The sequence below is a fragment of the Cherax quadricarinatus genome, unplaced genomic scaffold, assembly GCF_038502225.1.
Source record: "Cherax quadricarinatus isolate ZL_2023a unplaced genomic scaffold, ASM3850222v1 Contig4084, whole genome shotgun sequence".
In the NCBI taxonomy this organism is placed as follows: Eukaryota; Metazoa; Arthropoda; class Malacostraca; order Decapoda; family Parastacidae; genus Cherax; species Cherax quadricarinatus.
In genome coordinates, this window is record NW_027199110.1 from 6768 (window position 1) to 21799 (window position 15032).

General features: G+C 37.8%; 1 protein-coding gene across 1 annotated transcript; it reads left to right on the top strand.

Annotated features, from left to right (window-relative positions):
- The first annotated feature begins 688 nt into the window (after positions 1-688).
- LOC138852108 (conserved oligomeric Golgi complex subunit 5-like) lies at positions 689-11786 on the top strand. Its single transcript, XM_070081768.1, has 7 exons — positions 689-828; positions 4272-4321; positions 5528-5632; positions 7568-7692; positions 9795-10008; positions 11016-11158; positions 11760-11786. The coding sequence occupies exons 2-7, from the start codon at positions 4285-4287 to the stop codon at positions 11784-11786; spliced, it is 651 nt and encodes a 216-aa protein (XP_069937869.1). The 5' UTR covers positions 689-828; positions 4272-4284.
- The last annotated feature ends 3246 nt before the right edge of the window (positions 11787-15032 follow it).

The following is a 15032-nucleotide window of genomic DNA, read 5'->3' on the forward strand; positions in this document are numbered from 1 at the left end:
CCTGACACCTAACAGAAGAAGAAGAAGAATTGCACTCGAGTACCCGTACCTAAATAAACTTACTGTACCTAAGTAAACTTACTGTAACTAAATAAACTTATTGTAACTAAATAAAACTTACTGTACCTAAATAGCTCGATAGGTAGCGCACTCAGCTCACACACAGGTCTGGTTGTCGATCCCCGGTACGGGTGGAAACATTAATGTGTTTCCTTAGGACAACTGCTGTCCCTGTTCATCTAGCAGTAAATAGGTACCTGGGTGTTAGTGGACTGGTGTGGGTCACATCCTGGGACAAAACTGACCTAATTTGCAGGAAATGTTCAGCATAACAAGCAGCTTTCTATATAGTAGTATGTCACTGATGTCAGCTATGGTCTGTATACCTTGTACATGTACTAATGTACCTTGTACATGTACATGTATTGGTAGTAAATAAATATTACTAATCTGGTCATATTTTTTCTTAACAATAATATCAAAACATAATACTTATAATAAAATACATAGGTGATATGAATGGAATCGGATGAGAAACAAAACATAAAGTATATCTCCTTTGGGTGGAAAAGTTTACTCATTAAAGATTCTAATTCTCTTTATATAGTGTTTGTTGTGTGTGTCAGTGCTGTATAGTCCTTGTGGCTTAGCGCTTCTTTTTGATTATAATAATAATAATGTGTGTGTCAGTGTTTACACTCTGAGGTGTCTAGCATCTATGATCTGCTGATGTGACACTTAGTGAAGTTCAACTTGGAACTTGATTCTGGCTCGTATATACCAGACATATTATACGACCATATTTCCTCTCCATATATTGTTGTGAAGGTTGTAGTTGAGTGTGTGAGGGTTGTTAATGTTTGTATTAGTTTATGTGAATGGTAGAGGGGGAAATAAGATGCTATGTAATCTCAGAGGTGCCTTGATGCTGGTGAGGGGCTCTTGATCCAAGGAATTGAATTTACCGTCTCCTCCCCTCAAGGGAGGTTCCTTGATGCTGGTGAGGGGCTCTTGATCTAGGTAATTGGTTCTGTCCTCCATTTCCCTGAATTAACCTTGAGTACCTTCTCTCCCATCAGGTGCTGTATATAATCTCTACAGGTTTAGTGCTCCCTATATTAATAATAATAATAATAATAATAATAATAATAATAATAATAATAATAATACCATTTTCTTACTTTGATCCAACCTGAATAGACAATTTTTTTCGGCGGATTTTGGCTATTAATTATAGTTTGAATTATACAATAATTTTGTTATATCTTTCATATACTATTTTGTGTGTAAATAATAAAAGTAATATATCATAACGAACCTAGGATAACCTTACTCTACCACTGGTAGATATGGAACTAAAATGTCTTTGTTTCCATTTGGATTGTCATATGAGACAAAACTGTTGACTGTATGACCCTTGTGGGTTTAGTGCTTAGTTCTGATCAGTACTGTTGATTGACCCCGGCATGTTACACAAGCAGAATGTATTATTTTTGATATCCCCAAAAATTTGCATAAGAAATATTTATTTCGTGGTGTATGTAGGTTGTATGTTTTATAAAACGTAAACAGATGTTTGGCTCTGTCGAGTAGTGCAATGCTGTGTGATACAGAGTAGTAGTAAATAGAGTAAAGTCTGAGGCACCTACAGTGAAAAGCTGTTCCACAAGGCACAGTACTCGCTCTCATCCTATTCCTCATCCTTATATTTGACATAGACAGAGATGTAAGCCATAGCTCTGTGTCTTCCTTTGTGGATGACACCTGAATTGCCATGACAGTGACCTCCATTGAAGACATTGCAAGACTTCAAGCGGACATCAACCAAATCTTCAAATGAGCCACTGAAAACAATATAAAGTTCAATGGAGAGAAATTTCAGCTACTCAGATAAAGAAAACTTGAGGAAGTTAAAACTGTATCAGGGTATACAACAAATTCTAACCAGACAATAGAGTGAAAAAGTAATGTGAAGGACCTGGGAGTGATGATGTCGGAGGATCTTGCCTTCAAAGACCACAACAATGTATCTAGTATCTACCTCATCTGCTAGAAAAAAAGATAGGATGAATAATGAGAACCTTCAGAACTAGGGATGCCAAGCCCATGATTATTCTCTTCAAATCGCTTGTTCTCTCTAGGCTGGTATACTGCTGTACACTAACTGCCCTTTCAATGCAGGTGAAATTGCTGATCTGGAGAGTGTACAGAGAACTTTCACAGCACACATAAGTATGATAAAGTACCTAAATTACTGGGAAAGGTTGAAGTCCCATGATTTGTATTCCCTGGAATACAGGTGAGAAAGATACATGACAATATACATTTGAAAAATCTTAGAGGAATTAGTACCAAACTTGCACATGAAAATCACTCCCTATGAAAGCAGAAGACTCGGCAGGAGATGCAACATTTCCCCATTGAAAAGCAGGGGCACCACAAGTACGCTAAGAGAACACAATAAGTGTCAGGGGCCCAAGACTGTTCAACTGCCTCCCAGCAAACATTAAAGGGGATTACCAACAGACCCCTGGCTGTCTTCAAGAAGGCACTGGACAAGCACCTAAAATCGGCAACTGATCAGCTAGGCTGTGGTTGATACATTGGTTTACATGTGGCCAGCAGTAACAGCCTGGTTGATCAGACCCTGATCCACCATGAGGCCTGGTCTCAGACCGGGCTGTGGGGGTGTTGACCCTCGAAATCCTCTCCAGGTATACTCCAGACCCTTGTGGGCTTAGTGCTTAATTATGATTATGATACTGATTATAATTATATAATTATAATTATTATAACTATTATTATGACAATCTCACATTCCCTGAGTACTATATAGTCCCTCTGGGTTTAGCTCTCTTTTCCTGGTTTTATTGGGTTATTATAAATTAAAGAATAACCCTAACAATTATGCTAAGTTAATATGCATGTGTTACTGCATAAGAATTGCAAAAATTTATTTTTATGCAAAAATGCATTTTTAGATTACACATTTAATTGCAGTGTAAAAATGCTTTACGTAACTAGACAGTTTTACATGTAAGAAGTAACATTGGTAAGTTATTCTAATGCCTCTTTGAAGTTGTGAAATAAACTGATGACAAAGAATGATGATGATGATTTTATTATTTATTATTCTTGTTTTTGTTATTATTAAGTATTATTATTGTTTTTGTTATTATTATTATTATTATTATTATTGTTTTTATTATTTTTATTATATTTTCTTATTCATTTATTCATTCATTTATTCATTCATTTATTTAATTATTATTAATGTAACTTAAAGGCTTAATTAATTATTTCTAATATGTCACATGAAGAAATAGTATCTTGACTGGATAGACAATTTTGGTTATAATAATTATTGGGTGGTAGAAATATACAGGTGTGATGACAATACAATAATGCATGAGCATGAATGCTGACTGGGTCTGGAGAAACAAGTTACACTTGATACAGGCAGGTCTCACTTATACAGCAGGTTAGGTTCCGGGCTACTGCCATACAGGAGGACCCTGCTTAAATAGCAGGTTAGGTTCTGGGCTACTGCTGTACAGGTGGGCCCCGCTTATATGGCAGGTTAGGTTCTGGGCTACTGCTGTACAGGTGGGCCCTGCTTATATGGCAGGTTAGGTTCTGGGCTACTGCTGTACAGGAGGGCCTCACTTATGCAGCAGGTTAGATTCCAGGCTACTCCTGTACAGGACTATCCCTCTTATACAGCATGTTAAGTTCCGGGCTGCTACTGTAAAATGAAAATCGCTGTAAAGTGAAACACACATTACTTACCTTGAAATATTTTCATCCTTAGCTTATACAGTGGACCCCCGGTTAACGATATTTTTTCACTCCATAAGTATGTTCAGGTGCCAGTACTGACTGAATTTATTCCCATAAGGAATATTGTGAAGTAGATTAGTCCATTTCAGACCCCCAAACATACACGTACAAACGCACTTACATAAATACACTTACATAATTGGTCGCATTCGGAGGTAATCGTTATGCGGGGGTCCACTGTATTCATTGGTGAATATATTTATTGTAGGAAGCCTGAATGAAAGTAGAATGGGTATAATTGAAAACTGCTGTAAAGTGAGGTGCTGTAAAGCAAGACCCCTCCTGTATATTAAACAGTGATGTGTATATTAGCTATTAAGACATTGATTAGACATTGTTAAGGGGAAGGCAGGGGATACCAAGTTAGGAATTTTTCTTTAGTAATTGTGCTTTTCTTATGAGTTCTTTATCTTATAGTTATCTTATTGCAGCTGTGTCACAGCAATGGCAACTACAGTTTTCCAGGAGTTTCAAGAAGACAGTGAGTAGAGTACAACATTTAGTTTCTGTTATTGTACCTAAAAGTTCATTGTTCATTTTGCCTTTGGATCCATTTATTTTTCAAATTTCATATACATACAATAAAGCACAGCAGTTTACAGTTGATGATAGAATGCAATAAAATCTATGAATTTATTAAAAAATGTTGTTAGTTGATTCTAGTGAAGGATATTTCTGATGGCCAACTCAGAGTCTTGCAAGATAACATTTTTGTTCTGTTTTAAACCATGCTTTTAATGAGAGTGCATTATTAACTTGCTACTGTGTATAAAGCACTGAGGCTGCAGGTTCCTTATATCTTTAGTATATGAGTGTGTTAGACTGTAATATTTATATGTATATATAAATATTGCATTTAAGTTATTAAGTTAGGTAAAAAAAGGGTTGATGGGAACATGCAAAGAAATAACAGGAAATTAAGACTGCAAGACATGATCTATAAAAAGAAGAAAGAATAAAACAAAATGTGTACAGTGATAGGAAGAAAAACATGTTTTTGTGGGGTACCAATATTGTTTTTAATTTATCTAAGTGGTTTACCAGAAATAACTGTAAATATATGGATATGTTTATAGATGATACAAAAGTCTTATGCAAAGTAAGAATTTCAAATGACATATTTTCTACATGAAGACTAGGATAGAATTGAGCTTGGGCTTTGTGAATATTAAATAATAATAATAATAATAATAATAATAATAATAATAATAATAATATAAAACTAGCATAGGTTGAGTAAGTGGAGTGATAAATGATTGATGTTATGTCATTCTGAGAGCAAAAACAGACCTCATGAGCATTATAGGTAGTGGTAGTTTGGAAATAGGGTAGTTGATGAGTGGAACAGTCTGCCTAGTCGGGTTATTGAGGCTAAAACCTTGGGTAGTTTCAAATTTAAGTTGGATAAATGCATGAGTGAGAGAGGTTGGATTTGAGTGGGTCTTGTGCATGGGTGGATAGATTATCAAAGCTTATTGCTTGGGTAGCATTGAAAATTGGGTTGGGCAAATATTCTGTTAGTGGGATGGATTGTGAAGGACCTGCTTAGTATAGGCCAACAGGCCTACTGCAGTGTTCCTCATTTTTTATGTTCTATGTTCTTATACAAAATATATGCAAGAATAAATGCAAGATATTGTTTGGCTTTAGAATGCTGTGCTTTAATACGAAGTATTAATTTTTTCAGATACGTATTCACCGTTTTTGGCAGATGACTTTGATGTTCAAAAGCATGCCAGCCAGTTGGTTCAGGGTGTCATTATTGCAGAGCAACTGAATAAACTTACTTTAGGTTTGTATTTTGTTCATGTACAGTAATTATTCACACGCAGTGTTGTTAAATCCATAACACAACTGTTAACTCTTACAAAAAGATTTCTGGAGCCAGTATATGTAAAAATACCCTAATTAGATCATACATTGGTTGAATTGTCCATTACAGGAGGGCCCCTTTTGTACAGCTCTTAGGCTTTGACATCGTATGGTAAGTGAAAATTGCTGGTGTGTGGAAAAGAGCGATTTTTAATTATTGAAAAATTCTAAATGCCTGATAACATGTTTATACTATCACATATTAAGTGCTCAATACAGTTAGGCATTAAAAAATAGATACAAAAGTAAAATAAATATACAGTGCCTACAATACTTCCCTTAACCCGTAAACGGTCCAAGCAGATCTATGTTCACATGTGTAGTGCTACAAAAGTAGATCTAAGTTTTTTTTACATATTTTCAAAAATAACAAGGAGGGGTGTTAATGTTGCAGTTTAAAAACTGTAGTGTAAAGCACCCTTCTGGCAAGACAGTGATGGAGTGAATGATGGTGAAAGTTTTTCTTTTTCGGGCCACCCTGCCTTGGTGGGAATCGGCCAGTGTGATAATAAAAATAATAATAAAAAATAACAAAAAAAAAAGTAGATCAAAGTTTTTTTGCACATTTTCAAATGTAGAAAAACAAAAAGATCTACTTTTTTTACATACTCTCAAATGTTGAAAAAACGTATATATATGTTTGGACCGTTTACGGGTTAAAATATAGTACTTGTTGCACTTCCCTTACACAACTGTTGTACAAAAACAGCAGATAAGCAGTAAGGCACTGAACATAATGAACAATGGCTCACTTGAAAACCAACAAAAACGTGGAACACAGAAGAGATGCTCTGTATGCAGAGCCCTCAGGTATGTTACTGACAATTTAAGATTTTTTCACCTTTACCTAGTGTTATACTTCTCTGTATCTACCATCTACATTAGGACATACCAGAGTTGAAAGCCTTTCCTTTCTTACAGTACCTTTTTTCCTAGCACAGTCTCCTCTAGTGGTCAAAGTGTTATTTGCCAAACCTCTTCAGTGCGGGCCATTTTCATCAATATGAAGATGATTCACTACTAGCTATATGTACACTTAAGGTTCACCATTTATCTTTTTATTTTTCTGTTAATATTATGCCTAGCTTTCAGTTTTGAAACACAGACTCTGATGAATGAAGCTACAGAAAGGCAGGAGAGTGATTTTTTGTATAGTTAACATTGGTGTAGCTATTATTATAAGCTTATCCTCTCCTGAATGTTAATGTAAATAACTCAGTTTACTTTATTACTATTGTATCTCCTTTAATCGTAACTGATTTTCATACAGTTGAGTTACTTAGCTGTTTTAACATGTAAGATTATAATCATGATTGATTTCTGCAGTAATTTACTGCTAGGCTTTAAATAAGTTAATGCAAAGACCCCAGTGAAAATAAGTCACTTTGACTTCTTTAGGGTTATTGTGTATGATAATTGTACTTGAGTGAACGTGTACCAAAAAAACAAAAAAATTGACTTTACAATTAGTGGTCTCCAAGCTAGAAGTCAGTCACTCAGCTTCAAGCTTTTGTTGTATTTCCTGCATCACACTGCTGGGTGAACCATCTGTAAACTGCTTCATCAGGATGCTCACAGTACAATACAATCACTCCCTGAAGCTCCAGTAGCTTGATCAGTCAGAAATGTACAATAGCAGCTGGCTTTGGGACAATGGTAAAATTTTTGTCAATGCTGATACCTATACCAGCAAAATTAGCTGATACCCACTGATACTGACACCAGTATTCAAGTTTATGCTGATACCGATAACCATTTCGCGAGTGACTGATATTACATAATTTATCTTCTTTAGGCCCACTATAAAAATTAATTACTGGGATATTGTTGATGTGCAATATTCATTGTTTGATAGGAATCAATCGACTGGAGCGTGAGATTGAAAGTCAGGTTGGTAGTCACTACGAGGATCTCCTGTCTCAGGCCACAGGAGTGGAGACTTTGGAAGATGTGCTAAATACTATGCACACCAGAATCCAGGTAAGAACTGAAGTTTTTGTACACCCTGCAGTAGATAATGTGTACCCTGTCATGAATGTACAGTACTTGTTGCACATGTTGCTATGGATGTATGAACAATTTATGCTTTTACACCTATGTTGAGGTGACCTTGTGGGTTTACAGATGAATGTCAAGGCATACAAGTTTTGGCATTACTTCTTATCTACTCTCTTACTATATGTATCTAACTGGGCTTGAGGTTGATGAAAGGCTCTTGATCCAAGGACTTGGAACTACTTTCCTTTTCCATGGATTCAATTTGATTACCTTCCATTCTCCAGAGGCTACATGACCTTCACAGATTTAGCCCTTCTACATGAATAATTTGCTATTCTGTCCCCTCTTCTCCTTTCAAGGAAGGTGACCCTCATGCAGGTGAAGGACTTATGATCAGAAGAACTGGAGCCTCCCTCCCTTTTCTTGGATCAAATCTCATTGTCTCCATTTCCCCTCAAAGCACTATATGATCCTTATGAGTCATAATGCCTTCCCCCCTTTCTCTAAATGTAGAACAAAAAGAAATAAGATTTTGTTTCTTGATCACTTTCTCGCTAACCTAGTGGCTTCCTAACTGACTGATGGCCTGGTTAGTGAAACTAATGAACCTGTACTTGATGGCCACATGAGGAAGAGATGGAGGGAAAGATGATGAAGGCTGAAGAGTGTCTTCACCTGTTCCAGTTGTAAGAAAAATGCTTCAGTGTATTGTCCAGTGCTACTTATCTTAGCTAACTCATCCACTCTGCAACTCCATGAATATTAGAAAACACTAGATTTCACTAGCACAGTAAACCCTTCATCACTCATGGCCCTGTTGGAGGAGTATAATGCCTATCTCCATATGATCAGAGGGAGTCAAGACGGATGGCAAATATCACCACACGTCATCCATTACAAGGTGTTGTGTGTCGCACTTGGTGATTCCTAACAACAAAATAAATCTGTTTATTTCCTCCTTGAAATATGTAAATTCATATCACCCATAACTTGAGTCCTGGTGGTGGAAAATACAGTGCCAGCATTTTCAAGGAGTGAAAATTATACAGTTTGAGGGATTAATTAAATTGTGATATCCATGTTAGTTTAATATCTTTATTATGCCCCCCATACCCATCCTGTAGGTGGTAGTCAAAAGATTACAGAGACACATAATGAGTCCAGGGACTGGGCTGCAAAGTTATGATAGCTGAACAAGTTACACTGGAAATGAACTGTTTACATATTTATATCTTGTTACAATTGTAATGAGTTATTTATATATGCATCAGGTTTGCATGATGTCTTTGCACTTTTGAAAATATAGTTACTTAATGAACGATCCTAAATATTTGTCTTTTTTGGGTCTCTGTGTTGGCGGGAGTTTACCGGTATGGTTAAATTTTTTTTTTTTTTCAACAAGTCGGTCGTCTCCCACCGAGGCAGGGTGACCCAAAAAATAAAGAAAATCCCCAAAAAGAAAATACTTTCATCATCATTCAACACTTTCACCACACTCACACATAATCACTGTTTTTACAGAGGTGCCCAGAATACAACAGTTAGGAAGCATATATGTATAAAGATACACAACATATCCCTCCAAACTGCCAATATCCCAATCCAGGTCATTTAAATCAGTAAACAAGTTTCTTGTATATACTCATATACTTTAGATTTTCTCAGTTCTCCTAAGTAGTTGTTATTTGCTGCTTTCCCAGTCTTTCATTTCTTTCATTCAAGGAAAGTGGTAGAGAGCAACCATCCTCTTACTGCATGTATAACTGTCACCCATCTCTGTGCAAACATTATATCATGCTGAAATAAGGAGGTACAGTGGACCCCCAGTTTACGATATTATTTCATTCCAGAAGTATGTTCAGGTGCCAGTACTGAACGAATTTGTTCCCATAAGGAGTATTGTGAATTAGATTAGTCCATTTCAGACCCCCAAACATACACGTACAAACGCACTTACATAAATACACTTACATAATTGGTCACATTGGGAGCTGATCGAAAAGCGGGGGTCCACTGTACTACCATTTTAACTCGTTGATTTCCCATCTATTGTGTTTAATTAAGTGGTTTATTCTTTATCTTAGACATTGTTAGCTGGAGTAGAGCGGTTAAGAGTGAGGGTGGTGGATCCGTACCAGAGAGTAGAGAGACACACACTGGTTCTTGGCCGACTTCAAGCGACATGTGAACTTCTGAGACGTGTCATCCGTTGTCTGATGTTGTCACAGAGGTTGCAGCAACAGCTATCAAGTGAACCCAGGGATATTACCAAGGCTGCAATTAGCCTCAGTGAACTAGGTTGGAATGTATTAAGTTCTTTTAATAATTAATAGTTTTTCTTGCAAATTATTAAACTAAATTCATCATCCATTAACTAGATTAATATTTACTTGGCAAGTTGCTGCATATTATATGGTATTTATTTTGTCAAAATCAACCATAAAAAAGTATTAATTAATCATCTAGTAAAATCATTCTAATTTTCCATATTCCTAATGTTTATATGTATTAGGCTTTTCTTTTTTTGTCAGTTATATATATTAGTTCCATTACTTGGGGCCAATTTTTGTTTTGGGTGGGGGGAGTAAAGAAATATCAACTTTGAGAATTTACTGTGTTGATTGAGGAGTGTCAGAAGTATCTGTCAGTTACTGCCAATCTCACCTATTGTTAATGACAGTGATATTCCAGGCTTGTAAGACAGGGCAATGACAAGATCATCTCCAGAACCTACAACCACTAACAGGGTTCAGTGTGGCTGTTAAGATTGTTAGAAACTGACTGCTTTTATGTTTTTTAGATTCTAGTGATGTTTCAACTTAAATTTGTTTGTTATTGTTAGATTGGTTTTTCCATTACATTTTCTTCTTCTTCTTTCAACAAACCGGCCGTATCCCACTGAGGCGGGGTGGCCCAAAAGGAAAAACAAAAGTTTCTCCATTTACATTTAGTAATATATACAGAAGAGGTTACTAGCCCCTTTCTCCCGACATTTTAGTCGCCTCTTACGACACGCATGGCTTACGGAGGAAGAATTCTGTTCCACTTCCCCATGGAGGTAAGAGGAAATAAACATGTATGTGTAGTGTGACCTAAGTGTAAGTAGAAGTAGCAAGATGTACCTGAAATCTTGCATGTGTATGAGACAGAATAAAAAGATGCCAGCAATCCTACCATCGTGTAAAACAATTACAAGCTTCCATTACATTTATAGACATATTTATGGGTAAGAGTGGATAGGTGTGAGTAGGAACTGCCTAAAGTGTTCAGTAGCCCTTCTGCAGTTCTCCTTTCTTATGTTGCAGATCACTTGGGTCGAGATGTGGATCTGACAGGACTGGAAGTGCTAGAGCGGGATCAGAGGCTGGTGCGACAAGCACGCTCAGATGTTGAAAAACAAGCAGTTGTCATGATGGACCGGGGTATGGAGCTTCAAAATCAGACACAGGTCAGCTACTTCTGGCTTCTGGTTCCTTCAAGAATGGGGAGGGATTTCTATGCTGCTAGTAAAGGGATTTTGATCCAAAGACTTAGAACTATCCTCCCCTTGGATCAAGCCTGATTGCTTCCCATTTCCCAGGTGCTACATAGCCCTTTAAGGTTGAGCATTGTCCATAAACATGTTCAGTTACTTAACCCTTAAACGGTCCAAACGTATATATACGTTCACGCGCGTAGCACCCCAAACGTATATATACGTTTTCTTTGTCATTCATTCAACATTGCCACAATAAGCCTGAGTCACCTAGACATGAGAGAATGGGTGTGTGCACTCACTGTGTTCCATATTAAAATAATTGGGGATGCCTAGGTACCATATGCTCTTTTTTTCTTTTAAAAGAAAAGATTTTTTTTCCTCAAAAAATTTGGGGCGCTGCGCGAGTGAACATATATATACGTTTGGACTGTTTAAGGGTTAAAGTAACTTTTTTTTAATAATATCTCAGGTTTGTTTGTGTAGATTTACAGTTACTTAAAGTAACTTTTTTAGTAATATCTCAGGTTTGTTTGTGTACATTTATAGTCTAAGAATTACTGTCCTGTTTCAGGTTTCTAAGAGCTGGTATCCTACCTAAGATCATTTACAGTAAAGAATTGTTTTCTTAACTCATGTTATTTAAAAGCTTCAAGCTGTTATCCTATCTCAGCTCATTTACAGACTAAGAGGTATTATCCTACCTCAGCTCCTTTACAGGCTAAGTGCTGTTATCCTGCCTCAGCTCATTCACAAGCTAAATCCTGGTATCCTGTTTCAGCTCATTTCAAAGCCCAGCCCTATCTAAAGTATACTATTGCCTCCAGGATTCTTCTGCATGCAGATACAGTACAGTATTAAATAAATGTTCCACATGGGACATACATCACTAGGCATGACTACATACAGTTGGGATTCAACTAGTGTGGGTAAATTTAATTAATGGGTCAATGATTGTGTAGCCTTACTTTTTTTTTCTGGGGGAAATATGGCTCCTGAACATTTGGTTGATGGACACTTTGCTGATGGACATTTCACCAAAGGACATTTTACCGAACAGACACTTCACTGACAAACATTTCACTGAATGGACATGTGGCTGAACTGGCATTCATCACCTTAAGTTAGCCTAGCCTAGCCTAACCTAACCCACTCCAACCTAGCCCAAACCAAACCAAACCAAACCAAACCAAACCAAACCAAACCAAACCAAACCAAACCAAGCCAACCCAACCCAACCCAACCCAACCCAACCCAACCCAACCCAACCCAACCCAACCCAACCCAGCCCAGCCCAGCCCAGCCCAGCCCAGCCCAGCCCAGCCCAGCCCAGCCCAGCCCAGCCCAGCCCAGCCCAGCCCAGCCCAGCCCAGCCCAGCCCAGCCCAGCCCAGCCCAGCCCAGCCCAGCCCAGCCCAACCCAACCCAACCCAACCCAACCCAACCCAACCCAACCCAACTCAACTCAACCCATTCTAACCTAAAGTAACCTAATTATCCATTTGGTGTATTCCTTTTTTTTTTTTTTTTTTTTTTTTTTTTTCAACAAGTCGGCCGTCTCCCACCGAGGCAGGGTGACCCAAAAAAGAAAGAAAATCCCCAAAAAGAAAATACTTTCATCATCATTCAACACTTTCACCACACTCGCACATTATCACTGTTTTTGCAGAGGTGCTCAGAATACAACAGTCTAGAAGCATACACATATAAAGATACACAACATATCCCTCCAAACTGCCAATATCCCAAACCCCTCCTTTAAAGTGCAGGCATTGTACTTCCCATTTCCAGGACTCAAGTCCGACTATATGAAAATAACCGGTTTCCCTGAATCCCTTCACTAAATATTACCCTGCTCACACTCCAACAGATCGTCAGGTCCCAAGTACCATTCGTCTCCATTCACTCCTATCTAACACGCTCACGCACGCTTGCTGGAAGTCCAAGCCCCTTACCCACAAAACCTCCTTTACCCCCTCTCTCCAACCCTTTCGAGGACGACCCCTACCCCGCCTTCCTTCCCCTATAGATTTATATGCTTTCCATGTCATTCTACTTTGATCCATTCTCTCTAAATGACCAAACCACCTCAACAACCCCTCTTCTGCCCTCTGACTAATACTTTTATTAACTCCACACCTTCTCCTAATTTCCACACTCCGAATTTTCTGCATAATATTTACACCACACATTGCCCTTAAACAGGACATCTCCACTGCCTCCAACCGTCTCCTCGCTGCTGCATTTACCACCCAAGCTTCACACCCATATAAGAGTGTTGGTACTACTATACTTTCATACATTCCCTTCTTTGCCTCCATAGATAACGTTTTTTGACTCCACATATACCTCAACGCACCACTCACCTTTTTTCCCTCATCAATTCTATGATTAACCTCATCCTTCATAAATCCATCCGCCGACACGTCAACTCCCAAGTATCTGAAAACATTCACTTCTTCCATACTCCTCCTCCCCAATTTGATATCCAATTTTTCTTTATCTAAATCATTTGACACCCTCATCACCTTACTCTTTTCTATGTTCACTTTCAACTTTCTACCTTTACACACATTCCCAAACTCATCCACTAACCTTTGCAATTTTTCTTTAGAATCTCCCATAAGCACAGTATCATCAGCAAAAAGTAACTGTGTCAATTCCCATTTTGAATTTGATTCCCCATAATTTAATCCCACCCCTCTCCCAAACACCCTAGCATTTACTTCCTTTACAACCCCATCTATAAATATATTAAACAACCATGGTGACATTACACATCCCTGTCTAAGACCTACTTTTACCGGGAAGTAGTCTCCCTCTCTTCTACACACCCTAACCTGAGCCTCACTATCCTCATAAAAACTCTTTACAGCATTTAATAACTTACCACCTATTCCATATACTTGCAACATCTGCCACATTGCTCCTCTATCCACTCTATCATATGCCTTTTCTAAATCCATAAATGCAATAAAAACTTCCCTATCTTTATCTAAATACTGTTCACATATATGCTTCAATGTAAACACCTGATCTACACATCCCCTACCCACTCTAAAACCTCCTTGCTCATCCGCAATCCTACATTCTGTCTTACCTCTAATTCTTTCAATTATAACCCTACCGTACACTTTTCCTGGTATACTCAGTAAGCTTATTCCTCTATAATTTTTACAGTCTCTTTTGTCCCCTTTCCCTTTATATAAAGGGACTATACATGCTCTCTGCCAATCCCTAGGTACCTTCCCCTCTTTCATACATTTATTAAACAAAAGTACCAACCACTCCAACACTATATCCCCCCCTGCTTTTAACATTTCTGTCATGATCCCATCAGTTCCAGCTGCTTTACCCCCTTTCATTTTACGTAATGCCTCACGTACCTCCCCCACACTTACATTCTGCTCTTCTTCACTCCTAAAAGATGGTATACCTCCCTGACCAGTGCATGAAATTACTGCCTCTGTTTCTTCCTTAACATTTAAAAGTTCCTCAAAATATTCTCGCCATCTACCCAATACCTCCATCTCCCCATCTACTAACTCCCCTACTCTGTTTTTAACTGACAAATCCATATTTTCCCTAGGCTTTCTTAACTTGTTTAACTCACTCCAAAATTTTTTCTTATTTTCATTAAAATTTCTTGACAGTGCCTCTCCCACTCTATCATCTGCTCTCCTTTTGCACTCTCTCACCACTCTCTTTACCTTTCTTTTACTCTCCATATACTCTGCTCTTCTTATAACACTTCTGCTTTGTAAAAACCTCTCATAAGCTACCTTTTTCTCTTTTATCACACCCTTTACTTCATCATTCCACCAATCACTCCTCTTTCCTCCTGCCCC

What these genes read in the sequence shown, in the direction of transcription:
- LOC138852108 (XM_070081768.1), top strand. Translation starts at nt 4,285, where the DNA reads ATGGCAACTACAGTTTTCCAGGAGTTTCAAGAAGACA. An exon ending in CCAGGAGTTTCAAGAAGACA is followed by an intron (nt 4,322 to 5,527) that starts GTGAGTAGAGTA and finishes TAATTTTTTCAG; the next exon opens with ATACGTATTCACCGTTTTTG. An exon ending in CTATGCACACCAGAATCCAG is followed by an intron (nt 7,693 to 9,794) that starts GTAAGAACTGAA and finishes TCTTTATCTTAG; the next exon opens with ACATTGTTAGCTGGAGTAGA.